We start from the raw sequence: 14,965 nt of genomic DNA, 5'->3' as shown, positions 1-14,965 counted from the left end.
TTTGGATGTGGGGGCCATCTACATCCATCTGTCTCCAGGGATTGGTGGGCATATGTCTTCAGTTAGTCCAACCAGAGCCAATGGACATCTACCCCAGGGCTCTTGCTGGACCCGTGGGGAAGAGGTGGTACTTTTTTTCACTGAGGTTGTCAAGTTGAGAGGATGTGAACGAAGCAGTGTGGTCATCTTTGGGGAGTAGCTACCTGTGAGTCAAGCTGACACAGGAGAACTAAGAAGGAAAGAGAAAGATACCAGTTGACACTGTTTGAGCACCTGGATTTAAACGTGCCTGAAGTCAGGTGAACCTATAGATTTCCTTTTTCTTATACCAGTTTGAGCTGGTGCCTGTTGCTTGCACCCAAGGAGTCCTAGCCCTACAGCATGGAAATGCATAGAAAAGGTGTATTTGTTTCCTATCACTGTGTAACAAATTACCACAATTCTAGCACCTTCAAACAATACCCATTTATTATCTCGAAACTTCTGTGGGTCAGGAGTCTGGACACAGTTTAGCTGGGTTCTCTGTTCTGGGTCTTACAAGGCTATAATCAAGATGTTGGCCAGGTCTCATCTGGAGGCTTGACTGGGGAAGAATCTCCTTCCAAGTTTGTGCAAGTTGTCAGCAGAATTCATTTCCTGGCAGCTGTATTACTGAGGGCCTAGCTTTTTGCTGGCTGTCAGCTGGAGGCTGCCATCAGGTCCTAAACGTTACACACCATCCCTTGACCCATGGGCTTCCTCAACACAGCCACTCACTTCATCAAGCCAACAAGGAGAATCCAGTCTGCTAAGATGGAATCTTACATAATGTAATGTAATCAGGAAGCTGACAACCTACCACCTTTGCCTTACAATGTAACCAAATCAAGACACTGATATCCTATTACATTCGCCATATTCTATAGGTTAGATGCAAGTCACGGATCCCATCTGCACTCATGAGGAGGGAATTACACAAAGGCATGGACAGGAGATCCTTCGGGGTCAACTTAGAGTCTGTCTGCCACAAAAGGGATGGGAAGAATCCACTCTACAACTGCCACACCCACCCCTACCCACCACTAAATTCTTATTTACTGAGTATTTACAATTGAGCACTAAAGCTCGTTTCTTCCTTAAATATTTGAGAGGAGTTATCACTGGGAAGTAGCTGGATAGGGAGGCACTAAAAGGGCACCAGAACTTTGGTATGGTATGGCATATGGTATTGCTTAGAATTTTTATAATGAGCATGTAGTATGTAATTTAGAAATACAATTAAAATAGAAAATTGAATATACAGTGTGACTTCCACTATAAGCTGTTTTTTCTCCACTTCTGGACCTTCCTATGTACATACACATACACAACGGGAAAAGACTGCAAGGAAACAGGCCCAGATGTGAAGACTTACTAGAGGGATGGGTCTATGGATGAATGACACTTTCTTCTTTACACTTTTCTGTATTTTTCACAACAGGAATATTACTCTAATAATCAGATTTTTTTTAAAAGTGATTTGAAATGTTTTTTAGGTCCAATATTATGGCTGAAAATAAAGCAAACCCTCTTGTTTACCTTCTGTAGAAAGGCAATCTCCTGCTTGGGTGGCTGATGGAGTGTCTGCTTCTAGAACTCAAAGAAAGAAATCAGATGGCAGCGGGGAACACACATCTGCTTCCTCTCACACTGATAAACTCTCATCAGAATGCATCCGGCTTTGCCACAGGACGAAGCATTATTTGAAAAAATATGGCAGGTTTTCTCCAGTGACTAAAAGCTACTGGAAAGTTCTCGCCAAGATGGTAAACAGAAGACCTGGTGCCAGACAGATCTGGTAAGCTGACACGTTCAGTAACCAAATAGTCCAAGCCCATGGCTACATGAAAACAAACTGAAGACATGTTTGATCTCATTTTTATAGCTAATTAGAGGACCCTGATGGGTCTCCGAACCTGTTTGCGGGTCTGTGAATTTAGAATTAAATATGAGGACCAAAGACCACACCTGTAGTCAGAACAGATAAACACAACACACACTTTCAAAGCTAGGTTTACCAAGCTTGCTGCAGCCCAGGAGAAGGCGTCCTCAGGAGCATCCCAGCGAGGAGACGAGAGGGGCTTCTTCTAGGGTTTGTGTTTCTGTTGGATGATTGTAGGGGGCATTAAAGAACCAGGGGCCTGTTCTGGGTTGGATGCTGTCAAGAAGCAGGGGCAACGGGTGATTGAGTACTTCAGTGATTGTCACCTAGAAGGAGAGTTAAAATGGGGCTTGAGTTGTTATTGGTGAAACAGCAGCAATTGCTCAGAAAGGAGGAATGCTTGTCAGAGTGGGGGGGGGGGTTGGTAATTTGGGGGCTCACAAGAGTGGCCTTTTCAATGTCTTGTTCTGAGTATTGTTCATGTCCAGCTGGGAACATGGCTGACTGGTTGTCAGTAGGGCCGTTTTCTACTTTCTTACTCCCATCCAGCTTTAAAATAAACATAGCACCCGATGAAAAACTAACACTCAGATACACTTTCAACTTAGAAAATGCTCTTTTTACCTGGGGAAATCCTTTGTCACCCATCACTGTTCCTCATTAGTTCTGGTTTAGAAAGTTGTTTGTTTATTCCAGAATGATGGCGTGATGGAAAGTTAAGATGCAATTCAATTCAGCGTTAGTATTATGTTTAGGGAACTACTGTGTGATTGGGGTTCATAACCAGGGAAGGACACCGTATCAGAGTCTATTGCTGCTGTAACAAATTACCACAAGCTAAGTGCCTAAAAACAACACAAATTTATTCTCTTACAGTCGTGGAGGTCAGAAGTCTGAAGTGGGTCTCACTGGGTTCAAATCAAAGTCCTGGCAGGGCTGTAGTCCTTTGCGGAGGCTCTAGGGGAGAATCTGCTTCCTGGCCTTTTCCAGCTTCTAGAGGCTGCCTGCATTCCTTGGCTCATGGCCCCTCCTCCATCTTCAAAGCCAGCTATTCAATCATTCTGACTTCTGCTGTCATGACACCTCTGACTCTGCTTTCTTCTTCCATCTTTTAAGGACCCTTATGATTACATCGGGCACAGCTGGTTAATTTAGGATAATCTTTTGTTACAATTCTTAATCACATCTGCAATGTTTTGACATAACATATTTATATGTTTCAGGGATTAGGACATTTGCGGGGTGGACATTATTCTGCCTACTAGAGACACCTAGCCTGGTATTTTTTTGGTGGGGAGGGGCAGGGAGGAATTCTGACTTAATAGAGAAAGAAGCATCTAAGCTGACAGCAGGAGGGGCCAGGAACCAAGAAGGGAAGTGTCTTTAAGCAGAGGGGAGGTCTGGAGGTGGAGAGAAAGCACGGGGCATTGGTGGGTCCATCAGTCATCTATCGCTGGGTCGTGATGCAGTAACAACCAAACTCCCAAATCTCAGGGGCTCACAAAAGCCAAGTTTTACTTTTTGCTCAAGCTACATGTCCATTGTTGACGTGCGCCATGTTCTGGCTCTGCTCTATGTCCTCTTCGTTCCAGGAGCAGCCCCTGTCTAGAACATGTTGGGTTCATGGTGGAGGAACAAGTTAGGGGGCAAAACCGTAAGATGATGCTTAAAACTTCTGCTTGGGAATGGCTCAGGCCCCTTCCACTCACATTTCATCAGCCAAAGCAAGTCAGGTCATATGGCCAAGGCTGACATCAGCGGAACAGGAAGTAAAATCTTCCCATAAGAACAGGCAGTGAATAGTTGGAACAGCAATAGACTAGCACAGTACAAGAGGCTGGAGTGTAGTAGATGTGGGGGTGGCTTGAAGCTCATGAGTGAGGGCAGATCATGCATGACTTTAAAAACCAGTTTCCTTAGAATGTAGGCTCCACAGAGATAAACCCACGCACCTATGGTCAACTAATCTATGACAAAGGAGGCAAGGATATACAATGGAGAAAAGACAGTCTCTTCAATAAGTGGTGCTGAGAAAACCGGACAGCTACACATAAAAGAATGAAATTAGAACACTCCCTAACACCATACACAAAAATAAACTCAAAATGCATTAAAGACCTAAATGTAAGACTGGACACCATAAAACTCTTAGAGGAGGGGCTTCCCTGGTGGCGCAGTGGTTCAGAATCTGCCTGCCAATGCAGGGGACATGGGTTCGAGCCCTGGCCCGGGAAGATCCCACATGCCGCGTAGCAACTAAGCCCGTGCACCACAACTACTGAGCCTGCGCTCTAGAGCTCACGTGCCACAACTACTGAAGCCCGCGCACCTAGAGCCCGTGCTCTGCAACAAGAGAAGCCGCTGCAATGAGAAGCCAGCGCACTGCAACGGAGTAGCCCAAGCTCGCTGCAACCAGAGGAAGCCCACACACAACAACAAAGACCCAACGCAGCCAAAAATAAAAATAAAAAATAAATTTATAAAAGAAAAAAAAAACAACTCTTAGAGGAAGACATAGGAAGAACACTGTTTGACATAAATCACAGCAAGATCTTTTTGTCTCACCTCCTAGAGTAATAGAAATAAAAACAAAAATAAACAAATGGGACCTAATGAAACTTAAAAGCTTTTGCACAGCAAAGGAAACTATAAACAAGATGAAAAGACAACCCTCAGAATGGGAGAAAATATTTGCAAACGAGTCAACGGACAAAGGATTAATCTCCAAAATATATAAACAGCTCATGCAGCTCAAAATTAAAAAAAACAAACAACCTAATCAAAAAACGGGCAGAAGACCTAAATAGACATTTCTCCAAAGAAGACATACAGATGGCCAAGAAGCACATGAAAAGCTGTTCAACATCACTAATTATTAGAGAAATGCAAATCAAAACTACAGTGAAGTATCACCTTACGCCGGTCAGAATGGGCATAATCAGAAAATCTACAAACAACAAATGCTGGAGAGGGTGTGGAGAACAGGGAACCCTCTTGCACTTTTGGTGGGAATGTAAATTGATACAGCCACTATGGAAAACAGTATGGAGTTTCCTTGAAAAACTAAAAATAGAACTACCATATAACCCAGCAATCCCACTACTGAGCATATACCCAGAGAAAGCCGTAATTCAAAAAGACACATGCACCCCAGTGCTCACTGCAGCACTATTCACAATAGCCAGGTCATGGAAGCAACCTAAATACCCATTGACAAATGAATGGATAAAGATTATGTGGTACATGTATACAATGGAATATCAGTCAGCCATAAAAAGGAATGAAATTGGGTCATTTGTAGAGATGTGGATGGACCTAGAGACTGTCATACAGAGGGAAGTAAGTTAGAAAGAGAAAAACAAATATTGTATATTGACACATATATGTGGAATCTAGAAAAATGGTACAGATGAACCGGTTTGCAAGGCAGAAATGGAGACACAGATGTAGATATGGACACCAAGCGGGGAAAGCGGCAGGGAGGGTGGTAGTGGTGCTGGTGGGATGAATTGGGAGATTGGGTTTGGCATGTATACACTAATATGTATAAAATGGATAACTAATAAGAACCTGCTGTATAAAAAAATAAAATTAAAAAAGAAAAAAAAGAATGTAGGCTCCACCAGGGCAGGATCTAGGTTGCTTGATCTTTCTAGTCCAGTATTTCTCAACCTTTTTTTTTTTTCATTATTACTCCCTACCCCAATAAAATCTTAATGTCACAGATGTACTGTTATGTACTGCATGTATATTTGGGCTTTATAAATATAAACAGTAAGATACTTTTCCCCATCTAAAAATCAATTTTCACCCCCTTGAAGGTGATATCAGCCCACGTTGAGAATGCATGTTCTAGCCCCAGTTACATTTGTTTTAATTAATTCTTGAGTTCAGTTGACTTAAGCCACATTTGTGAGTGAAAGCAAATTGTTAATAGTTGATAAGTTTACATGCATAAACCTTATTATATACTTTGTGTAAACTCAGTTTAACTAGCACCACAAGAAGCTAATCGGCTAAAGAGGAGAGGTCCAGTGGAGTAGAGAGGAAACTTAATTTGACATTAGAAAAGAACCTGATTGTACCTACATGTTGCTTTGCAGAACTTTCAAAAAGTGAATCTAAATATCGTATTGCTTTCAGAAGGCTTCTCCACTGTGAGGCAGCCTTGCCTGTCTTTTGGGAGTCATTAAGCAAGACTGAACTCTCCCTGATGATTAAAGGTCTTCACTATGAACATCTAGGACCAGCGAAATCCTCAGGTCACCTTTTGCTTTTATATTTTAAATTATTATGGCTTTTCCCTCTTTGGGAAAACCCTGACAAGCTGCCCAATCAAAGTCCTCGCTACTAGCAATGTGCCTGGCCAGTTACAGTTCTTTGCTCTGGCTTTGGAAACCAGAGGTGCTGTGTGGACGGGACAGATGCTGAGTGAAGGTCCGAGGAGCTCTCGAGGAGTCATGCGTGAATTTAGTGTTTTGCCTGATTCAGTCAATGAAGTTCAGTGAACAACAACTGAAGGCCGCTTATGTGTCAGGCAGTGTTCTAGGCGTTAAGGATATAATAGTGGATTAAAAAGGTAGTATCTTTGTCCTCACGGGATCAGAAATGTCATTTTGAGTTTATGAGCTCTGATAGCACAAGAGCGGTGGTGCCGGACAGTGAGCCGTGCTTAGGCTGGTTGATCAAAGGATGAGAGATATTGCCTTCAGATATGAAGGGCTCTGCTCTTGGATTTCATTTTTCTCTTTGTCCTTGACTTGAACAAAGATGAGGCATTAACTATGAATGCGGAGACCAAGAAGTTATGGGGGAAAGTATCAATTCACTGACCTGGTATTCTTCGCAACTACATAGGAAAATCACCTCCTTGGGTTCAGCCTGTCCTCACCTCAGCAAATTTAGCACCTTTCAGGGACTTTGCATTTTAACCCACTGCCACTCCACTTTGCATGGCCTGTCACCTTATTCAGGCTCTGCACCAGTGTCACCTCTGCAGGGAGGACTTCCCTCTCTCCTCCCCCACGTCTCTCTACGCTTTGCCTCGTTTTATTTTTATTCCCAGCATTTAACTCTTAGTGACACATTATGCGTATGTTTGCAGCCTGCCTTCCCCATTCAAAGGTAAGCTCCACGAGGGCAGGGACTTTTGTTCGCCACTCTATTCCCAGTTCCTAGAAGGGGCCAGCACAAGGGTATGTAATTTGAACTATCTTATAGTCCTGTGATGGCTTAAGATTATATTACCACCACTTTTTTTCTTCGAGACATTTGTAAATGAGGTTTCTGTGTGTAACACACTTGATGACTCAACTGTTCATACAAAAAAAAAGTTTTCTTTACTTGGAGGTGTTTGTGTTGGAATCTGTGTCTGAAGAGCAGACCACATGTTAGAACTGTAGAAGTTCAGAAACATTCAATCCACAGCCTTCTCACTCAGGAAAGAGTTCCTAAGAATACTAGCCTCAACATGTTCAGAATAACCACAAGACATTTTTCTGTCATTTCTTTCTTCTGACCAATCACAGCCTGAAGGGCTTTAGGCTATTAGTCGCTTTGGCTTTGCCAGTTTTGTCCTTCTACTTCCATCTAGACCAAGATGCCCATACTGGCCTTTTCCAATACAGCTGACCTCCTAAAGTAGGGAGCTGGAGCCCAGCGAGGCATATTTGAGTAGGTTGGTTTTTTTCCCCTCCAGGGTGAGTTGTATATAAGTCTTCCTAAATGAAGGCTAGAATGCCCAGCCCCAGACATTATTCCCTTAACGACAAAACTAACCAGGGTGGACACAGTTCCACGTTTTAACAACTCATGCTTTTCCTTTGAAGTTTCTGTTCTGCAGCAATAGAAATGGTAGGTTTTAGAAAGCACAAAGTCTAGAGAAAGGGAAATCTTAAGATAATAAAATAATCTTATTTTCCAACTGACAACTATAAATACAAAGCAGTACGTTGAGAAGAAAAAAATTCAGCTTTCACACAATCCTTTTAAGTAAGTCAAGAAGGTTTCATGTTATCTGAGGATAAGTGAATGGGAGACTTTAAAAAATCCCCTAGTGTGTTAGTGGTCAAGAATACAGAAACTGAAAGTCAATTAAAGATTTAAGTAACTTCAGAAAAATAATCTCAGAAACACTCTGTCAAACTATTTCCAAAGCCAAGAATGCATAAAAACTGAACAAAAGATTTAGAGCCATCCCAACAAAAACCAGGAGGACATGCAGAGACGGGAAGTCTGGCAACACACGATGATGAAGCAGGTGCCATTTTCCATTTTAAGTATGTAGCCTGGTTTTAATCATTTTCCAGAAATGGTTCCAAATTAGAAGAGAAAAAAAAAAACCTTTAAAAGATATTAATAAGTCTAAACTCTTCACTCTGTTTGAGATAAGACGTGACTTCACAGCTCAGACTCTAATAGGCTATCACACCTGAAGAAGAACTATGACATCTAGGGACATCCCTGGTGGTGCAGTGGTTAAGAATCCGCCTGCCAATGCAGGGGACACGGGTTTGAGCCCTGGTCCGGGAAGATCCCACATGCCGCGGAGCAACTAGGCCCATGCCGCAATTACTGAGCCTGTGCTCTAGAGCCCGTAAGCCACAACTACTGAAGCCCGTGCACCACAACTACTGAAGCCCGCACTCCTAGAGCCCGTGCTCCACAACAAGAGAAGCCACCGCAATGAGAAGCTCCTGCACCACAATGAGTAGCCCCCGCTGCTGCAACTAGAGAAAGCCTGTGTGCAGCAACAGACCCAACGCAGCCAAAAATAATTAAAAAAAAACAAACTATGACATGTAGATTTAATAACATGTCTCTACCCTACCCTCCAAAATCTCATATCCACTTTTAGATGGTATAGAACTCTCTACCCTTTTCATTCATGTTAAATTGGAAAAAAGCCCAAACACACCTAAGATGACCTTTAAAACTTCATTCTCCGATGAAAAATAAGAAACATATACATCTAGCATACCAAAACTTTTGAAGAATTTATAGGACAATTAAAGTCACAGTATAAATATCATTAAGAATAGAAGCTGGTCAGGTTTCCTGTTAGGCACCAGCAGGCTACTGCAAAGGCATTCCTGACAGGAAGGACTATACCCTTTGCCCAGCCCAGGATCTACATATGCCAATTATATATGAAGAGAGACTGCCAGTGCCCGGCATGGACAAAATGAGAATTCAGACATGTAGATGACAAGGAAAGCCAAAACAGACATTATGCTGGACTTAAGGCAGAGAAAATGTCCCTTTTCAAAGAATAACTCTATATAGTCTCTGCCTTGGAGTATTTTAAAAACACAAAGGGTGTCAAACCAAATTTGATTCCTAAATGCTACCAGAGGGGCTATGGATGTCCTGAGCCCACCCAAGGTATAGGCTAGAGAAAAGGAAAAGAGGTGAAGGAAGACAATGGATGAACGAGTAAGAATTAAAGGAAGACAGCATGTGGGGTGGGAGGGGGAGGAAAAGAAGCGCACACACCACTAATGCAATTACAAGTGGCATCAGCTCTGATTTCTGGCTCTGCTCGTGAACGCTGATCTGGAAAGGTCTTGTTTAAATGGGAGTGAAAAATTATTATTTTTAAAAGAAAAATGCACAGTAAATTTTACTTACGTATTTATAGAAAGATTTATACCAATCAAGCATTTAACAATGTAAAAAGTAAATCTACATTTGCAAAGTTAAATATACGAAAATACAAAGCAGACTGAATTATCAAAAAGAAAACATTTTATTTATATCACTAAATACAATTAGTTTCCCTGATTATAACCCATAATGAGTGTCACCTAAAATACAGGATGGTCTGTACAGAGGCAGACACCCCCAGCATCTCCGCGTGTATGCATATATACACTGAGCCCCTGACCTCGAAAAGGCAAAAGCTGAGCTCGTTAGATTATTTTTGTTTGTAGAAACTCTTACCATTTGAAGGAAATCAGAAGAAGATTTTGGTAGCAGAGTACTTGTATAATAACTTAAAAAGTTAAAAGCCTGTAGTGGTAAAATAATCTTGTGTACCCTTCTCGGGAATTTCAGGCAAGTGACCCTTCTGCAGACCCCAAAACTGGAGAGAGATGACCAATCACCAAAACAACCTGGCTCAGTTCATTTGCCATGTGGTTGGTCATGGTGCATTTCTGGTGTGTAAGTCAACAGAACAATCATGACCCAGAGGTGAAGCAAAGCCTGAAGAAAGAAAAAACAATTTATGGATTAGCCAATAAATCAATCCTCCCTAAAGGCCCACTGTGCAGCGCACTGAGGGCAGGAGCTATGTCTCGTTTGTCTCTGTATTCCTGTGGCTAGTGTGTCTGCAACAGTGCAGGCGCGCAGTACGTGTTTACTGGATAAACAAGGAAGAAACAACTGTGCAGTCAAATGAGCTAAAAAGTGCAATGGAAGGTAATGAAGAGCTACAATGCCTACAGCATTCCCAGTTGAGAGCGGCAAAGTCTTGAACGCATTCACAACGTGCACACGTACACATAACTAGCCCATCAGGGGATTACAGTGCAGCGTAGATGGCCTGACTAAAACTGCTAGGTGTACATGAAGTTGGCTGGAAAGGCTTTTTAGAACAGAGTTGTGGTTGGTGTTTTGAAAGAGGGTTTAGCCATGATTTGGTGAAGAGGAGATGGGAAGACGTTCTTGACAGGAATAATGTGTCAGGTTTCAGAGGTCGATTTAGGGTCCAGAACAGGACCTGCAGTGATACATTTCCACTAACTCCCTCATGGTGGTGCTGACATGATGAGGTTCCATCACGAAGTGCCTTGCACACAAGAAGTGCAACATCTCATCTCATGCTGGCAGAGGGTGACTGTGTTCCTCATCATCTCCCCACCCAGATGTGGGCATGTTCTGAATCCTTTCTGACGCCATTCAATTTTTTTTCTTTCACTCTCCCCATTCCCCTCATCTTAAAACCTTTTTGTTTCAAGGAGTAACTCTTCCCTCTAGTGGCTCACAAGGAAATTTCTAAGTATGCTTTTATTTCTTCTCAAGAAAACTGCCCGTCTTAATTCAGTTCAACTACTTTTAGACATCCCCACTCAGAACAGTCAGTGGGCTTTTTAGGCTCACAGAAGATATGACACGGCATCCCAAACTATGGTAACCATTTTATTAGAGCTAAGAAATCTAAGAAAGAAAATACATCACCTTTGAGATCCCTTTAGGAAATAAAGCAAAACACATGGAAATAATTAAACTTTACTTCAAGATAAAAATGAAATCAATTGTTTTGTATTGTATCACTGGAGGGGCTTAGAAATAAAGGTAATCATTAAACTGCACTACGGTTAGTTTTACTGTCGGAAAAGCCTTCAAGCAATTTATTTTTTAGACATAATGAATTATCAACATTACTTGTACACTTTAAGAAAAAAAACCTTAATTACCAAAAATGAGTTCTATTCTCTTTCAAAATTGATTGCTAAAAGTTTAGTCAAAAAGATCAGCAGCTGAAAAAAACTAGTTAAAAATCAAATGCAGCACTGTTTTTGCAAACAAGTTTACTTACCATATATATAATTACAAAAACTCGTGCTATGGGGTATCTTCGGAGAAAAATTCCCAGACGGATGCTGTGCAAGTGGTAGGGGTGGAGAGAGAGGAGAGAGTTACACTCAAAACATGTTCCTGTGGTAATATCTCTTCATGTTTTTTAAGACTTTACTCATTTAAACTATTTATGTGGCTACCACAAAAGACAGATTATTTCTGTTTTATAGTAGATTGTTAAATGATTACTTGAAATAACCATATAAAATATCACAGCAGTGAACAAATACTTTTATCATTATTTGGGGATTGACTGTTAAGCTTTTAGCACAAGCTATTCCTCTTAATTCTTCAGCTACAACTGTAGAAGGCACACTTGGTCCCTCTAGCAATCATTTTTCTTTTAGGAACCAAAGGCAAGTGTGAACACATGCATAGGAAAACAGAGTCTAGTTGGAATGAACCTGTAAATAGCTAATCTGGGAGCTTTAGCATGGACACATACTTCTAAAAGGCTCCCAACTACAGAAACTCAAGTAAACACTTTAAGAGTGGGAAGCATTACGACGTCCAGACCTATTACTATGCCTTTCTGCAACATTTTTTCCCTAAGACGGATACATGCACAGATACACCTTTCTTCTACGCCCTTCTGCTTCTTTCACTACCCTTGCATATATGCCTTCACTGCCTTGCATATATGTTCTCTAAAAACTAATATGTACGTTGAATACATTAATAGTTGAAATAGATATGCTCAATAGTGTGGAGACAGTGACTATGGCATCCAAGGCTCATGGCTTCAGGAATCCAAATTAGTAAATCATCCTCATTTTTAACACCACAGCTCTATTCTGACACAAAAAGGTAAGAAGAGACTGTTCTGTTAGGCAACGATTCATTTCAACTATGTTTAATTATAAAAACTAAAAGGCAAGAGAGTTTAGTAGGTTATTTAGATATGAACTTTATCAAGGCTATACACATATACCGGGAGAACATTTTCTTTGTAAGGTGGATGACTACTAGTATAAAAAGTTTTATTTATAAATATATGTAACATATAAATTTTTATTTATATAGTATATATAAAATATATATGAAAATAAGTACTATTCATTTATATATAGTGGCATCTTTTATTCTAATCATATGATGAAGTAAGGAGATAAAACATTCAAATGGATGCATTTACATGATACAGGCTTTCTCAATGAAATTTAATGAGTTTTCAAACAGAGTTTATTACAGAAAGAAGAGAAATGATCAGAGTTAAACACCTTCAACAAAACACAGGCACTGGCAGACCTCTTAAAGCAATTTCATGACACTGAAATATCAGCTTGGGGGACTTCCCTGGCGGTCCAGTGGTTAAGACTCCGGGCTCCCAAGGCAGGGGGCCCGGGTTTAATCCCTGGTCAGGGAACTAGATCCTGCATGCCACAACTAAAAAAGATCCCACGTGCCGCAACTAAACATCCCGTATGCTGCAACGAAGATCCCGTGTACCGCAACTAAGACCTGGTGCAGCCAAATAAATAAGTATTTAAAAAAAAAATCAGCTTGGGAATTCCCTGGTGGCCCAGTGGTGAGGACTCCGCGCTTCTACTGCAGGGGGCCTGGTTCAATCCCTGGTGATGAAACTAGTCCCGCAAGCCGCATGGCACAGTCAATCAATCAATATCAGCTCTGCTGGACAGGACTCACCATGACTGAAATCACTGGAGAATGTTACAAAAATAGGGTCCGTCACTCACTGGTGCCGGCACTGCTTACCTAAACTGGTCAATTGAACTAGCGGCTTTGCGGACTTTTCCATACATTCCTGCCAGATTAGTTTCTGTGTCAGTAAAAAGAACAGGAACGTTTCGCATACGTGTGCCTGTTTAAACAAGAAAATAAGTAATTAACGTACAGACACCAGAGTCAACTTTCTAACAAAATTATAGTTGAATATACCTTATGTTACATATGGAAGAAATTCTCAAGGTCAACTTTTAAGCAATAACCAAAGGTGAAAACATTAAAAAAAAGACAGTTTAAATATGTAAACTTCCATACCCGCAAAAATCAAAATTCAAAAACTAAGAAAATTATTTTCCTATGAAATTAGCAAAAATCAGAGTTTACCGAGTATTGGTGAGAGGCAGCATTAATGGGCACTTTCTTCCTGGGCCCGCAGGAGTGAGGCCACACACCCTTTCTACAAAGCTGGTAACTCCCAAATTCGCATCTCCAGCCCAGCCCACCTCCAACTCCAGGCTCGTCCATCACCCTTTCATTTCCATCTGGATGTCTAGTAGACATCTCAACTTAGCACACCGCACACTGTTATCCTGATTGCCTGCCCTTGCTGCCAACCTTCTCTTCCTGCAGTTTTCCCCATCTCAATACACAACTCCACTTTTCCAAAAACCTTTAACTCCTTTCTCTCAAACTCCACATCTGATCTGCCCGCAAATTCCATCTGCTTTCCTTTAAAATAAATCCTGAATCCACCCCCTCCATCCCCACTCTGGTCTGAGTCACCAGCATGTCTTACATGGGTTAATACCATGCCCCTCCCTGGTCTCCCTGCCTCAGTGCTTAGCTCTCTGCAGTCTACTCTTGACACAGCAGCCAGAGACATCTTGTTAAAATATACAGGTCAGCTCAGTTACCCCTCTCAGGACCCTTCTATGGCTTCCGACTTCATTCAGAGTAAAAGTCCTTATACAGATCTAAACAGCCTCCTCCAAGTTCTGGCCCCTCATTCAGTCTACTCCAGCTGCACTGGTCTCCTGCAATATGCCAGCTATACTCCTGCCTCAGGGCCTTTGCACTTCTCTCTGCTTGGAACACTTTTTCTGTAGATCTCGTCATAGTCTACTACCTGACTTCCTTTGGGACTTTAATATAATGCCACCTTTTCAACAAGGTCTTCCTTGACTTCCCTGTTTAAATTATTATCGCCCCCTCACATGTGGCACCCTGCACATCTTTCTCTGCTCCATTTCCCTCTGTAGCACATATCTCCAGCTCATACTACTTGTTTACTGCCTGTCTCCTCCCCTGTATTCCCCCACGACACCAGAATGTGAGATCTATGGGGCAGAGTCTGGCCTCTTGTTGGCCACTGTATCTCTGCAACAGCACCTGATACTGAGTGGGCACTTAATAATTGTTTGCTGATTTCAGGAACAAGAATCAAAAGCCTTTAAATGTGTGTACTTATTGACCCAACAATTCCATTTCTGATCATTTATCAATCTCCAACAATAAGGAACTGATTAAACAAACTGCAGTATTTTCATGTGATAAATTTCTATAAAGCAATATATACATATTGTATTAAATATATTATTAAAATATATTAATATGACAAAAATGAAAAATCAATAAAACAAGTACTGCAAACATATATAGGAAAAAAGTCTGGACAAAGATGTTCCAAAATGTTACCTGAGGGCAATAGATTATCAAGTGATTTTAATTTCCTTTTTTTTGCATTTCTTTTTATACTGAGACTGTGTTATTAAAAAAAATATATAAAATAACATGTTA

At 41.3% G+C, this 14,965-nt stretch overlaps 1 protein-coding gene across 1 annotated transcript in view; it reads right to left on the bottom strand.

Annotated features, from left to right (window-relative positions):
• Nucleotides 1–9,639: 9,639 nt before the first annotated feature.
• The window catches only part of GOLGA5 (golgin A5), a 34,224-nt gene continuing 28,898 nt past the window's right edge, over nucleotides 9,640–14,965 (bottom strand). Inside the window, exons 11-13 of the mRNA XM_030883514.3 lie at nucleotides 13,199–13,304; nucleotides 11,442–11,505; nucleotides 9,640–10,105 (exon numbers count right to left, since the gene is read on the bottom strand). Of these exons, the coding sequence (XP_030739374.1) occupies nucleotides 10,025–10,105; nucleotides 11,442–11,505; nucleotides 13,199–13,304 (251 nt within the window). The 3' untranslated portion in view covers nucleotides 9,640–10,024. The remainder of the gene's footprint in view (nucleotides 10,106–11,441; nucleotides 11,506–13,198; nucleotides 13,305–14,965) is intronic.

This window comes from Globicephala melas, chromosome 2 (assembly GCF_963455315.2).
Source record: "Globicephala melas chromosome 2, mGloMel1.2, whole genome shotgun sequence".
Classification (NCBI taxonomy): domain Eukaryota; kingdom Metazoa; phylum Chordata; class Mammalia; order Artiodactyla; family Delphinidae; genus Globicephala; species Globicephala melas.
This window is presented reverse-complemented; position numbering and strand designations above follow the sequence as displayed.